Genomic DNA, 15820 nt, shown 5'->3' with positions numbered 1-15820 from the left:
TTGTTTTTGTTTTTTTTTTATTCAAAGGGGGCTAATAATTCTGACTTCAACTGTATGTCTGCTATGTGTCGTACATTTTAAAGTCTCCTCGTTTACAAGAGTTACATACAGTTGATTGAGACTGATCTCAGAACTCATTTTAGGACAGTTATTGCTCACTGAGCAAAGCAACAAACTGCAGTTTTGCAAATTAAGCTGCCAACACCCAAAGCATGGGTGCTTCTGCCAGGTGGTAATCTCAAAAGTCAAAGCATTACATGAAAATCTTCTAAATCTTCAAACTAAAGTGAAGATTAAACTCTAACAAGTCTTAAACACCTAAGATTACTTTTATTGTCAACATTTCCCTCTTTTAATTCAATCCAACGCAAATCATGCTTGGAACTACAAATCTGCTAACTAGGTAGTTGGACCAACATAATTCCTTCATGTAGTCCCAACACAAATGCTTAAGTGAACTTAATGGTTTACAAATGTAAGTGCACTGAACATGAAATAAACAAATTGGCCAAAGACATTACAAGAATTGTGTCGTTTTCAGCTCATTTTCAACAGGTAGTTCAAGAGTACACTTAGCTGATGATTGATAATAAAGCGTATTTGGCATGCTGTCCCAGAAGAGAGAGCCTGAGCTCAGAATATCCTCGAGCTGGGGGCTTGAGAGGGGAGTTTGAGCTTAAGTAGGTCTCAAGAACTCCCCTGCTTGTGAACGTGCTGAGATATCTCTGGCTAAGAGTTGTCCTAAGATGCTATTTTGCTATATCAATTTACTTATGGTCTATGTCTTTGGGCGGTGGGTGGAAACCAAGAAACCCGGGGGCAACACAAGCGAACACAGGGAGAACATGCAATGTGTCAGTATCCATCTGATTGGTGAAATATACGGAGCTGATGTGGTACCAGCCGTGTTCAATTACAGTATAAGTACGTGACCTTTCGAAATTAGTTTATAAATAAATCACACTTTGAACAAGCAGCAGCAGTAATCGTTTTTTAAAAGATGTATATTTCTTGTTTCTTTAATCAACAAGGGTACATCGATTTAATAATAATCTATTCATCAAATAATATTGAAATAATGTACCAAGCTTTGCATAAAAACATTAGACAGCAGAAAATAGTTTTCAAGATTGGGAGTACCAAAATAAGAAAGATGTATGTTTCTTGAGCAGTAAAATTAGCTCTTGGATTATTTCAGAATGGTAGTACTGGATAAATAAAAATAAATAAATAAATAAAGCCCAATTCTGATCGCTACTTACTATTGGTCCTGGAGGTCCAGGAGGGCCCTTTTCACCCTGTAAAAAAAATAAATAAATAAAAGACAAATAAGTGGTAGAAAAAGTACAAGTGTATATGAGATTAATCATTTGTATCTGTAGTAATAATTTGCTCTTTCTTACAAACTATTGATTACATTTATAGGGATTCCCAAACTTTTCAGCCCGCGACCCCCAAAATAACAATGCCAGTGACTCACGACCCCCAATATCTTCTGAGGTGGTTATAAATATATAAACCTTGCACACAACGGCTCACACATACCAATAGGCCCAAGTCTATTCATCCTTTCATTTTGAAGAACGCCATTCAGAGACCATTCTCCATGTTCAGTTGTGGACTGCATTTATTTTTAATGTACATGAGTGTCGTAAAGGTGTCAGAAAGTTTAACCTAGTGCCAAAAAATCAATGTGCTGTGTCTTTAATATAAAGTAATCACTCCAGGGGTCGCAAAGAAAATTGAAAGTCTGATGGCTTTTATTTGCATGTTGTTGTTTTTAACTATTAACTGATTTTTTTTTTCTTCTGTAGGTTATAGATAAAATATGGTCATTCTAGTTTAATAAAGTGAATTTGATGTTTGGAAATCACCAAGCAACCCCCCCTCATTGTCCTATGACCTCCACTTTGGGAACCACTGATTTAGCAGAATTACAAGTGAGGAGGCATTCGGCGATTCAACAAGACTATTAGACCATTAGAAGATTTGTAACTATTGACTATTAGAAGCTTTGCAACTACACACACACAAACACACTGACTAGAAGTAACTCTGCAAGTGTGTCAACTTACTTTAATTATAGTCTACTAAAACTTGAATGAATGTTAGTTGACACGTATTTAACAGAATGTAAAATCATCAAAATAATGTGCAACCTCTACTGACTACTAGAAAGTCAACAACAAAAAACACTACATCACACTGTGAAAAATTACACAGTCACGGCAACAAAAGATTTTTAAAAAATTTTACTTTACCTTAATTTAATAAGTTATTCAGGTTACAACAAAATTTTATTAGCTATACAAAGTTTAACGTAATATTATTAGTAAGTCTGACTGATTTAAGTTGAGATGACTTTCAAAAAACTTAATTTGATTTAACTAAAAAACTTTTATTTTTATTAGTTTTTATTTTTAGGGACTAGATGACTAGAAAAGTTAATTTAATTCAGCTAAAAAAATTCTTATTTTTTATTGTTAGTGACTAGATGACTAGAAAGTTAATTAATTCAACTAAAACATTTATTTTTATTAGTTTTTTCATTTTTATTGACTAGATGACTAGAAAAAGTTCATTTAATTCAACTAAAAACTTTTATTTTTATTAAATTTTTTTATTTTAGTGACTAGATGATTAGAAAAGTTAATTTTATTCAACTAAAAAAATAATATTTTTTATTTTTATTTTAGTGACCAGATGACTAGAAAAAATTAATTTATTTTAACTAAAAACTTTTTTTTTTAGTTTTTTATTGTCAGTGACTAGATGACTAAATGTTCATTTAATTCAACTAAAAAACGTTTTATATTTTTAGTGACTAGATGACTAAACGTTCATTTAGTTCAACTAAAAAACATTTATTTTTATTAGTTTCAGAGTGTCAGAATTCTGTGTATAAAAGTCCAATTTTTATTAAATTGTCTACAGTATATACTGACTTTCATGACTACAAATGAATATCAAAATAATAATTATATTCAAATATTTGTAGAATCTCATACACTGTAAACAAATTATATGACAAAAAGTCATGAAAACAAACGCTTTTAATTTACTTTAATAATAATGATTAATCAGATTTCAACTTTTTAGTCAGTTGCACTTGATGTAAGTTGAGATGACTAGAAAAGATAAGGAATTGCCATGTCAGTAAAGGCTTTTTAACATTTTTCCTCATTTCTCGGGTGCCTTGGATGGATCTTTGCTGTTTATTCTTACTATAAAAGTTCCTTTGATTCAACAACAAAAATAGGCAGCAAGATTTTTTTTACAGTGTAGAAATCCATTTGGATTCTGCTTCTGTTATAAATCGTTGTTTATCCTGCTGAGTGTCTTTATACTAAATCCAGCATAGGCCTCAACTGTATCAAATAACCATCTCTCTCCCTCTCTCAACATGGGAAAGGGGCAACATCTAACAGAACCCTTTTGTGTGGTTATTTTTATTTCAAGCGCCCTCTGTTGGCAAGATTTTGGAAGTTCAGATGAACGCAGGGCTCCTGAAACAAGGTGCACAATGAGTGTCTTTGTAGGAGCTCGACCTGTAGTTCAGCTTCAATACTCACATCAATGCCGTCGGCTCCGGGAGTTCCAGCCGGACCAGGGGAACCAGCTGGGCCTTGAGCTCCGGGTGGACCGGTCTAAAATTAAACACACAGAATAAGGTTTATTGTCGTCATTATTGAAGGAGGCACACATTAAGTCTAAATTGCGTTCTATACAAGAAAATAGCATGTGAAATATAATGAAAATGTAAAAAAATCTGGATATGTTGCATCACTGAATTTTGTGTTTTATTTTAAAGTTGGAAAGACAAAGTCTGTAGAAAATGTAGTGATATTTTTGTGTCTGAACTTTTATATTTGCTTTTATTTAATTTATTTAATTAATATTTAATTTTATTGATGCTTTTATTTAATTAATATGTAATTTTATCAATGCTTTTATTTAATTTATTTTTATTATTATTTAATTTTATCAGTGCTTTTATTTAATTTATTAAATAAATTTGGTGGTTTAATTTAATTATTATTATTAATTTATTATTTCTTTTCAGTACTGTCTATGTACCTATAGCTAAATGTATGACAATCAAATTAGCAAATAATAGTAAAAATATAGCAAAATAATATCATTTAACAATATCATTAAACAATTAAGTGACATTTTGTTTACAACAACTAAGCAAAAGCTACATTTATGCCTTTTTGAAAAAATATTAAAGGAAAAAAGTGAAACAGGTCAATCTCTCTAGTATAAAAACACTGCTAATTCCTAATTATTTACTGTGTATTCTATTTCTATATTTATTCAGATGTTTTATTCATATTTTCAACATTTTCTTGTAGTATTTGATTTTATTATATCATTTTTTATGTATTTATTTTTGCTTTAGTAATTTTCTTTAATTTATCATGTAAAATATGTATATTTATATTTAATTCATTGTTATTTCAATTTTAAAGTACATTTAGAGCTGCTTATTTCAGTTTTTACCAATGACATCCTTTCTTCACATGCACGTTTACATATTTATTACTCAAAATTATACATATTACATACAAAACACTCTATTTTGTAGAGTTTTATTACTAAAAAAAGAATAAATGAAAAGCCAAAGCAATCAAGGTATCCGGGGTGGGAAAAAAAGGGGATGGGAATGTTTATTCAGACCCTCCCCCATTCAGCATCAAACATTAACCATTTTAATGCATTACTTTATGCAATTTAATCCATAATGTGTGCGCTTTCAATTTGCACAATCCATTTTATGCATATGAGCTACAAGCGAGCGCTGGGCTTTGGATGTCCAGCTAAATGTAACAAGTATGTGTTATTGGGCTGACAGCAGCTTCAGGTTCTGTCTGATTGAATAGCAGGGTGTTTTCAATGGCCTCTTTGTAGTCTCTCCTTTTCCACCGTCACTCCGCTCTCTCTCTGTTTATCTGCCTGATATTCAATTTGGGCTTCATATTTTATTCAACAGCTCTCTGTTTATTCGTTTCAGTTACTGAACCAAACTGTTTAAGCATTGAGAGTCAAAAGATAATATTGACTGTAGTCTTCTGTTAATAACATAGAAAATAGAATAGAAAGCAGTATAATCCACTGCATTTGAGAAGTCCCAAAAAGTTGCAAATCTTCAAAAGTTGGTCAACTAAGTGTTTAAATGATCTGTTGGAGGTTTGACTGACAGCCTAGTTGCATACACAGTAAATCACATCACAATCCATCAAACAAGTACACAAAAAAAGTTACACTCAAGAAAAGTACTTTTTTCATGTTCACTTACTTCACAACTACTTATTTAAAAAGAGTTGAATTCCTACGTTTTTGGGATAACTTAATTGTTTTATGTTCAACCAACTTAAATTTGTAAAAAACTAAGTTAACTTAATCAATTTGTGTTGGGACAACATGAAGGTTTTGTGTGGAACCCAGCATTTTCTACAGTGCTTGTTCAAACTACTTGTTTAAAATGACTCGTAAACAACACAAATCTTGAAATTTTTGGAGGAAAACTTAATTATTTTATGTTCAGCCCACTTAAATTTAAGTTAACTTAATTGATTTGTGTTGGGATAACATGACTGAATTGTGTGGAACCCTGCATTTTTTACAGCGTACACTGGGTCCCAAACAATCAATATGTGTTGGGACATCATGAAGGAATTAAGTTAACTTAGTTTTGACTAATTTAAATAAATTGAACATTAAACAATTAAGTTTTTCCCAAAAAACTCAAGAATTGTGTTGTTTCAGCTTATTAATTTTTTTAAGTAGTTAGAGCAAACATCAGACGTTCTTTTTTGAGCTTATGTTTTCCTCCTAGATCATCCAGCATTGATAGAAATGTAGTCAAACTAAAGCCAAACTCACCACTTGCGATAAGGCCAAGCAGAGGACCTGCAGCAGAACCAAGCTCCTGAAGACGATGAAGAACTCAGCCATGGTGAAGATTCACTATCCAAAATCCAACGGTTCCTCCAAACCTTGCCACCCTCTCTCCTGGCTTCTCAGCCCAGGATGGTGGATCCAGGGAAAAAGGAGAGGTGTGTATGTATGAGCGTGTGAGCTGTGCCCAGGACACCGAAGAAAAAACACAGTGGCAGAGACTTGAGGGGAGGATTGAGAGAGGTGTAACCCAGCCCTACAGCCTGCCCCTGAGAGCTCAGAGAGACCCTCAGACTGAGACCGGACGGACCCCAGGAACCATTGGCAGGGATGGAGGCGGAGATTCGGTTTGTCCAGCGGAGCTCACAGAAAGCTGACTGGACGCAGCTGTGTCTGTGTGTTTCTCACACTCCCCCCTTTACTGAATACCTGAGGAGGTTTTTGTATAAGTACACTGTTGATTTAGCGTACAGCTTGAGGAGATTCTGGACACAAGAATGTGTGTTTTTGAGGCTAAGAAAACAGATCCTCATGTCTGCATTATACGAGGTTTGAACATTTTTAACTGCTTGGTATGTTTAACTAAAACGTCATTCATTCATTCATTCATTTTGGCTTAGTCCCTTTATTAATCAGTGGTCGCCCCAGCAGAATGAACCACCAACTTATCCAGCATGTGTTTTACACAGCGGATGCCCTTCCAGCTGCAACCCATCCCTGGGAAACACCCATACACTCTTGCATTCACACTCATACCAATACGCCAATTTAGCGTACCCAATTCACCTGTACAGCATGTCTTTGGACTTGTGGGGCAAACCGGAGCACCCGGAGGAAACCCACACAAAGGTGGAGAGAACATTACATTACTAATGCTTTGCTTCTTACACTTTACACACCTAAAACTTGCCTATAGCACTTATTCACTGTTGCTCTTATAGTTGTGTAAATTGCTTCCTTGTCCTCATTTGTAAGTCGCTTTGGATAAAAGCGTCTGCTAAATGACTAAATGTAAATGTAAACATTCAAACTCCACAAAGAAAAGCCAACTGACTCAGCCAAGGCTTGAACCAGGGACCTTCTGGCTATGAGGCGAGAGCGCTACCCACTGTGCCACCGCTTTGCCCTTAACTAAAACTTTAAAAATCTAATAAAATACCATAAAGTGTCCTCAATTTTGTTTTAAACTCTGAGATTAAAGGGATAGTTTCACCCAAAAGTCACCATTTTCTCACCCTCACGTAGTTCCAACTCTTTGTGAAGTTTAGTTATAAACAAAATTCAAGAGGATCACATGCTTATGATTGCTAGCGGCTGGATTCGCATTATCCAATTCTCAATGCACCAATCAGACGACTCCTAAGCTACTACAAATACCCTGGGTTATGTACCACCGCTATCTTCGTTTTGAAGAATCCCCCCATCCACCCCTACTCCTCCTTCTTCCTAGATGGGTGACACGGTGGCCCAGTGCTTAGCACTGTTGCCTCACAGCAAGAATGTCTCTGCTTCCAGGCTTTACCAAACCAGCAGACATTTCTGTGCGGAGTTTGCATTTTCTCCCCGTGCTCACGTGGGTTTCCCCTGGGTTTCCCGGTTTCCTCCCACCGTCCAAAAAACATGCAACATAAGTTAATTGACTAATCCAAACCGGCACTATAGACATGCTCCTAGTAAATGGTTATCTCTCAAGAGCAATCACTGGCTGTTCATTGGTTATTACAGCGGGGGAGTTCTCGAGATCTACCTGAGCTCAAACTCCCTTTTCGCCTTGCAACGGGAGGGAGCCCCGGGCTCGAGCATCTTATGAGCTCAGGGCTCTCTCCCGGGACAGCATGCCAAACAAGCTTATAATTAATCATCAGCTAAGTGTGAACTCTTGAAATGAATTTATTTATTCTGTTGAACACAAATGACGATAATCTGATGAAATCTGAAAACATGTAACCATTGACTTCCATAGTAGGAAAAGAAATACTAAAAAAGTCAATAGCATTTTTCAAATTATATTCTCTTGTGTTTAACAGAGGAAAGGACCTAGGTCACACTTTATTTTGATGGTCCGTTTGTTGAATTTAAGTTACATTGTATCTACATGCCAACTAATTCTCATTAGATTATAAGTAGACTGTTAGGTTGGGGTTAGGGTTGGTGTAAGTTGACATGTACTTGCAAAGTGTCTTATAGTCAGTTAAATGTCTATTGAAGGAGCAGTATCAGCAGATATTAAGCAGACAGTCTACTAATACTCCACTATCCAAATTTCCACTATCTTTTTAATGATACTGCATTCACATGCTGTCTGAGTGATTGGGCTTTTCTAGCATAAGAAGTTGCATTTACTGGAAAACACTGAGAATAATTTGTTACCCAAAAATTGTGGGGGTCAAACAAGGCAGCTAGATAATGATTGCCTTTGTAACTTATTTTGTCATGATAATGGCCTAATGCATGCATATTTTAAATGTGAAATCATCTGAGGCATAGGTTATGCTCCATAAACCATGAAAAAACCCAGATTCCCAGATTTTTTTAATCAAAAGTCTGTGTGTAACAAAGGCCAGCTAAGTGCTGTGCAGGTAAACCTCACTTCTCTGTCCTCTAAAGGTGCTCTAGCGACAGATGCTAAAGGCCATGGTTTTTAGCCTCCTTGTTAGAGCATTCGACTCCCATGCCGAAAGTCGCCTACATTGGGCTACATTGGTGCCGTGACCTGGATGGGAGTGAGGTTTAGGGGGGTTAGTGTAACGAAAGCCAGCTAGTAAGTACTGTGGAGGTAAAGCTCACTCCTCTGACCTCTAAAGCCCCATTCACACGGGGCTTCAGCGTCATTGCTTGACAGAGGGCGTGTCTGAAGTTTGGACTGACGCGTTCATCATAGCAGCGTCAGCCAATGAAATTAGTCAGCAATAGGCCACTGTCTGAGCTGGGGTATTTGCATACGGCGATCTGATTGGCTGACGTTTCCGTCGACACTTGAAAAGTTGAACAAGTCCCACCTACTGCAGCGAGTAACGCATCTGAAGCGGCACCGACGGATCCACAATGCAGTTCGGCAATGCCTGATGCCACCCATTCAAAGTGAATGGGAAGCGTTGAAGCTGACGCCCCATGTGAATGTGGCGTAAAGGTGCTTTTGCGACAGAGGCTAGAGGCCATGGTCTTTTGCCTCCTTGTTAGAGCAATCGACTCCCATGCGGAAGGTTGCTGGTTCGGTCCCAGCTTGGAGCAGGTTGGGTGGTGTAGGACCGGCGGGGTTACATGTGAATGAATGAAACAGTATCCTATTTAAAAGGCTGTTCAATTTATTTGAACAATTTTGTTGTTTTGGCATAAAATTATTACATAAATACATTTTAAACATCTCTTATTAACCTTTTTAAAATACTGAAAACATGTTTCACCCTGTTCGTTAACATTTTCTGACTGACTGTTGTCTATATCCAGTGGTACGGTGGTGCAGTGGGTAGCGATGTTGTCACACAGCAAAAAGGTCTAGGCTTGGCTGGGCCAGTGGGCATTTCTGTAAGGAGTTTGCATGTTCTCCCCGTGTTTGCATGGGATTCCTCCGGGAGCTCCGGTTTCCCCCACAGTCCAAAGACATGCGCTATAGGTGAATTGGATAAGCTAAATTGTCCGTAGTGTATGAGTGTGAATGAGAGTGTATGGGTGTTTCCCATTGATGGGTTGGAGCTGGAAGGGCATTCGCTGCGTAAAACATATACTGGATAAGTTGGCGGATCATTCCACTGTGGCAACCCCTGATTAATAAAGAAACTAACCCGAAAAGAAAGTGAATGAGTAAATTTTGTCTGTATCAGTGTGGTTTAAGTGGTCACAACTAAAGATGAAATGGGCTCTATGTACAGCTAGAGTTTTAAAGCCAACGATAAACTTCCGGTGAAAGCTTAATGTGACTATTTTCAATTTCACAAGGTTGTTTTTACAGCATCGATGATGTAATGTAATTATACAATTAGTTACATAGAGTTAAGCATTCATTTAGTTGTTCAAGCGTAAAACAAGATGAAAGACCGTGTAAACGCTAGCGCTGTCAGTAGCAACAGGCTAGCGCAAAAATTCCATTGAAAATACTGGGGTAAAATAAACTGTCATATTTTAAAGGCATGGCACAGCGAAATGGAATTTAATGCAGTGCTTCTTGTCTGATCTGAAACCCATTTCATATCGTATATCTAACAGGCAGTGAAGATCACTGATTTTTAAAGAAATCAGATCTTAAACATGACAATTTTGTAATAGAAAGACAGTTCACCGGAAGCCCTTGGGCTGCCTGGCTGAAAATTAAAAGTCCGTGTGCATATAGCCCATTCAAAAACTGTTCAAGGTGTTTCAAGCAATGCAAATGATTTATTTCATTTCAGTGAAATAAACAACAACAAAATATATGATGCTGTCCTTGAGACATTATCCCTGTGTATCAACAAGAAACACGAGCGAATGTGCGCAGTGTCGTTTCTCCCCGCGCGAGGGCGCAATTTCCCACATTCTAGAAAAAACACAAAGGGGCAGTAATTCACATCACTGGAGCGCGAACATCACGACCGCAATTGTCCATCTGATGGTAGATTTAGTTGTGTGATCTTTTATATGCTCAGTATTTTAAACAGCACATATCTGTACACGACAGAGGCCGTGCGGTGAGCAAGCGCAGCTGATAAGAGTAAACACTCAAGTGTAGAGATTGAGCTCGATGTGTGTGTGATTCTGCGGGAGGAAAGTTGGCTGTCAAGAACCAGCGAATGTGCACCGGGGAATATGGTGTTTTCATGTGAACAGTGGTTCAATGCTTTTTTCCTCTTCCTGGTAAGATTAGCGGAAGCCAGCGGTAGTGTAGCGTTTTCTCTCTCCATCCGCAGCAGCCGGTTGTGACAGACAGCGATTCGCTTCCCGGTGTATCTCAATAACGGACAAACATCTCATCATCTCCTCCACGGCTTTGGACTATTTGTTACCGAGCAGGTCGATCAGCGATTTCTGAAGATGACTGGCAAGTCAGTCAAAGACATTGACCGCTATCAGGCGGTTCTCACATCCCTTCTCACGTCAGAGGAAAACAAGTTTTGCGCGGATTGTTACGCCAAAGGTAAGATTCATATTTCACAAGAGATTTCTGCATTATGCAATTCTTACTTCAGTTTTCTGTTTCTTCAGTTATAAATAGAGTTTATTGTGCAGTTATGTTCTGTGTGTCGGTTAGGCCCTGTGTATTTTACATCATATTGTGTGTGTGTGTGTTCATATTCGATTCGTGAACGAATCGTTCGTTTGAATCGAATCTTTATCGACGAATCAGTTGCTGTGCTTCCTCAAAATAATCTTAATGATTTTATCTTATAGACATTCAGGCCCGTAGACAGGCTGACGAAAGGGATGGTTCTTTTTTTCTCAAAAAGTAGACCTTTTGCAGTTATTCGCCTCATTTTCTAATTAATTATGAGATTAGGTGACATTTTAAATTGAGGTAAAGTTGGTTTTACATTCGCACTTTTGATCAGTGACAACTTTTGACATGCTCCCTATATTGTTCACTATGGTTCTTTGAATATTCAATCTGAAATCTCATTTAAGTATGACTGCAAAACAATATAAGCCCTGTTTGTTTGACTTTGATTCTATGTTATGAAAGTCATTGGATGCTAATTTGATTCCACTATTTAGAATTTGCAAATCCTATTTTTCTGAAATGACATTAAGGAGAAAGTCTGAATGTGTGAATATAAGACCAACTTTACCTCAACACATTTTAAACACAAATTTTAACTGGATTAGCTTGTCAGATGGTCATCATAACCACACTTTTTGATGTGCCAAAACATTTCCTATATATTTAGAATAAAGAAATATGACAAATGTTCATTTTTAAAATGCAAGTTCAAGTTTATTTATAAAGCACATTTGAAAATAGCCACAAGCCTGACCAAAGTGCTGTACATTAGACAAATAAAATAAAAAAACATAAAATAAGCCAAAAGAAACGACTGAATACGTTTAAAAATGAAGCAGTAGAAAGGATTATTAAAATAATATTAAAAAGCCAAGCTAAATACAAATTTATTACATCATATATCATTAGAAAAAATAGCCTATTGTAATTTATTAGGCAAATTACAGACTGACCAGCACATTCAACTTTCCTCAGTCAGAATTTGGCCATTTGAATTAAAACAATAACTTCACAATTTTTTCTTGCTTCTCTGGTAAAAGTGCTTCACATTTTTTTATTGGTCATGTTTTCTTTCAAGAATAAGGTCCAAGATTTAGAATAAAAGTTACTTGTCAAATGTTTCCTCTGTTTAAAAACAATACAGTAATGAAATATGACTTTGCTTATGTCAGATGTATTCTTGCACAGCTGGATGTTGGACTTATAAAAAAATAATTGTTTGCATTGACCAAAACTGATTAACTGAAGTCCCACCAGGATTCTGCATGGTCTTAAAGCCTCTTTGAAGGGTTATGTTTACTGTTTATGATGGCATAGCAGTCAAAACAGGACAAATGAGCTCATGTATGGCACAGATTCTGGACCTTTATCAGTGAGGGATGGGCTTGCAAACACGGGCCTGGCTACAGGCCTACCATTGCTGTCAGTGATTTTCTAAGCTCTACTTATACTCCCTAATATATATTTTTAAAGAAACGGAAATCTATAGTGAACTTACTGTAGTTCATTAAACCAAAATAGTTTCTTTAAAAAATGACCTTATGCCATAAGGACAAATAATACAAAATGTACAGCAGTAAACATTAAAGATTAGTTGTACTACGCTTTTTTTATTGTTACAGTGAGTGAGTGGATTTTAATTGAATGCAGGGCTGGGCCTGTACATTTGGGGCCCTAAGCAAAATAATTTTGGGGCTCTACCTTGCTCTAAATAGTGGAGTATTGCCATTGCAAACCAGCCCACAATGATTTTATTGCTTATTAAATACAATCAATAAAACAGAAAAGTAATGTCTGATTTCTTCTACTTAATAACTGTCTAAAGGATTTGGACATTTTAAAACAGCACTGTTCAACTAGCAGCTTCAAAAATGAAGGACTAAACATTCAATAAAGGGACCAGTGATTCCCACTGCGTCCTTCTGGAGTGTTTAAAATGTATTTTATTAATTTAGCAAACAGATTGAATATTCTATAAAATATTCTAAGTTGGGTGTTTTTTTTTTTTTTGAAATATAAATTCCTAAAACAAAAACCCTGCAATAAAATGGCACTGAACAATAATTAGCCAGAAGTGAAAATGCATTGCTTAGTAATAAAAATATACATTCTGAACTCATTAAAAACTCAGAAATCACATGATCTTTATAAGAAAACTATTTCAACTTTAATAAAATATGGCTTTTTTTCTTTCCAATGAAAATGTATAAATAGTTAAGTACTAAAGGACTGTCAATGAAGATAATTTGTACAATGCAAATAAAAACGATTTCAGCAAGGAAATGACTCTCACCACTAGCGGGTTGTGGGAGCCCCCCAGTGGCGGCGGGGCCCTAAGCAGCCGCTTAGTTCGGTTATAAGGAGGGCCGACTCTGAGTGAATGTGAATACAAATTGTAGGTTCTAACAGGGTGGATTTAGTGTGCGGAATAGCCATGGGGCCCAAAAGTTCTAAAATGCACTTTTATTCTTTAATTTGTTTTTGTACTATATATTTTTCTTATATCACTCAATCTCCTTTTCTACATTTTGTCTTGATGCCAAAATAATAACATGTAAAGCATCTCGTAAAACTTTTTAAATTATTGTTTTCTTAAAATAAATTCACAACTAAAAATGATATATAAACTATTTCGCTTTTAAAACGAAATCTTTACCTGATTCGACTGCTGGGCTGCTCCATGATTGGAGACACATTTGCGCAGATGTAATAAACATTAAAGTTTAATTTATTTAGACCTTTATCATACAAAATATGATAGAAAATAGCACTGGACCGATAAATGATATCATATCCAATCGCGATAAAATTGATGTCAATAACAATGATAAGCTCTGGACTTTTTTACTCTATATTGATCTAAGAGCTAATCACACAGCAGAAATGTGCAACAATGGGAATCTAAAAGTTTGTTGATTTTAGAGATGTACCGAAGTTTCAGCCACTGAAAATTTATCGACTGAAAATGGTATACCATTTAATAGACCCTCTAATTTGTGTGGCTTCAGTCATTGTTGGGTTGCTCTTTTAAATCTCAAAACATTAACAACTTATATCGAAATACATATCGTTACCATTCAATATGGAAAATAATTATCAAGATTACATTTTTGCCATATCACCCAACCCTGATAGAAAATGATGTTATATATAACTTATAGGTGTAATTTATACTTCTAGCTATTTATTTGGGGGCCCTCAGATTTCCTGGGGCCTCAAGCGGCCGCTTACCTTACTTAGTGGTTAAATTCACCCTTGGGTTCTAAATGAAGTCATGGCAGTACATGTTTATCTTTTTTGGTAATGGCTACTGGCATTTTGAGAGTCAAAACACATAACCAGGAACAGTAAAACATATTTAATACTTGTGGCTTTTGGCAATACACTATGAAGTGTTAAGCTGCGGTCACACTTGACTTTTCTTCCCATAGACTTCCATTCATACGCACGCGAATGCGTCAGACCGGAAACGCGGGGTCATGCATCAAGTTTCACAGGTTGCTGCGGTCCAAAGTTCAAGCTTGGTGAACTCTAACCTGCTAAATCGCATCACTTGACTGCATGAGACCAATCGAGGATCAAAACACAACCTCTCTGGGCAGAAATGTAAAACATGGAGCAACCGCTAGCTTTTTTTAATGTCTAATAACCTTGTTTAATCCCGCCCCTTTTCGCAGCGCCGCACGACAGAATTTCGCACACACAAAGTCCGGTGTGACCAACACAATCTCACGGCAATTCGTAACTTTTTGATTTAGTGACTAATTCGTACAAATTACACGCCTCCTTTTTAAAATCGTACAATTTCGTACGACTGAACTTGTACGAATTAGCCTCTAAACTGGCAAAACGTAAAATACTTACGTTTTCTCGTGAGATCAGGCTGGTGTGATCGTAGCTTCATGAAGAAAAAAAAAGTCCAGTCTTCACAAGTAAATAAATTTAATTTACAGCTTCATTACATTATCTACACTCAGTCTGAATAGTTTGTAGTCCAGAGTGTCCAATCACACACAGTGACATATGCATAGCCACAATGTGACATTGGAAATGTTTTACAACTTTTATTTCGTTTTCATTTAGCACAAGCACCGTTTTAATTTGATATGGGTAACAGTTTTGTCAATAAGTGTTTCTTGAATCACAAAGTGCCGGTAGCAATTGGCTTGGCGTTTATGAATAACCAAGAATCACAGTTCAGCTAAAAATCATTAAGGTATTAGTGAAGAATGCATCAGACTTTTCTTCATCATTTGATTTGGGTGGTGTGCTATCCTCATACACGCCTAATATTAGTGCAGGTGTGTTGCAGGTGCATAAACAGCATGTCACTTTACAAAAAAAAAAAGACCTTTATTAAACCTTTTGTGTCTATAATTCTACTAAGACAACAACAGAGAGCTTCCTGTTGTTTTTTCCACACACAACAACAAAGCAGATCTATCATTTATCCTCCCATTATGACAGGTTCTTTTGTCAAGAACAAGTGAAAAGCTAGCGTAAGGCAGTGCTCAATACCGCTGAATCACAGTTTTTGCAACTATTATTTGCGTCAGCACAACTTATTTTTGTATCGTAAGATATTTTAGAGAGTTGATCTATGTTTATTTCTTAAATAACCACTGTATTGATCTAGCTATGCATTAGAGTGCATATAACATTCTGCTTTCGGTTTGAGCTCGCCCTGAAGATTGTTTTTAAAAGTTTCACATGAACTTGTGTTACACAACA

The 15820-nt window shown here is 36.3% G+C and overlaps 2 protein-coding genes across 2 annotated transcripts in view; one reads left to right on the top strand and one right to left on the bottom strand.

Moving 5' to 3' along the window:
- The window catches only part of col9a2 (procollagen, type IX, alpha 2), a 38027-nt gene extending 31792 nt beyond the window's left edge, over window positions 1-6235 (bottom strand). Inside the window, exons 1-3 of the mRNA XM_056479384.1 lie at window positions 5887-6235; window positions 3573-3647; window positions 1263-1298 (exon numbers count right to left, since the gene is read on the bottom strand). Of these exons, the coding sequence (XP_056335359.1) occupies window positions 1263-1298; window positions 3573-3647; window positions 5887-5958 (183 nt within the window). The 5' untranslated portion in view covers window positions 5959-6235. The remainder of the gene's footprint in view (window positions 1-1262; window positions 1299-3572; window positions 3648-5886) is intronic.
- A 4251-nt stretch (window positions 6236-10486) lies between these two features.
- Window positions 10487-15820, top strand: part of smap2 (small ArfGAP2) — a 34823-nt gene continuing 29489 nt past the window's right edge. Inside the window, exon 1 of the mRNA XM_056479991.1 lies at window positions 10487-11008. Within this exon, the coding sequence (XP_056335966.1) occupies window positions 10906-11008 (103 nt within the window). The 5' untranslated portion in view covers window positions 10487-10905. The remainder of the gene's footprint in view (window positions 11009-15820) is intronic.

This window comes from Danio aesculapii, chromosome 19 (assembly GCF_903798145.1).
Source record: "Danio aesculapii chromosome 19, fDanAes4.1, whole genome shotgun sequence".
Classification (NCBI taxonomy): Eukaryota; Metazoa; Chordata; class Actinopteri; order Cypriniformes; family Danionidae; genus Danio; species Danio aesculapii.
The sequence above is the reverse complement of the archived record's forward strand: the minus strand, read 5'-3'. Positions and strand labels throughout refer to the sequence as shown.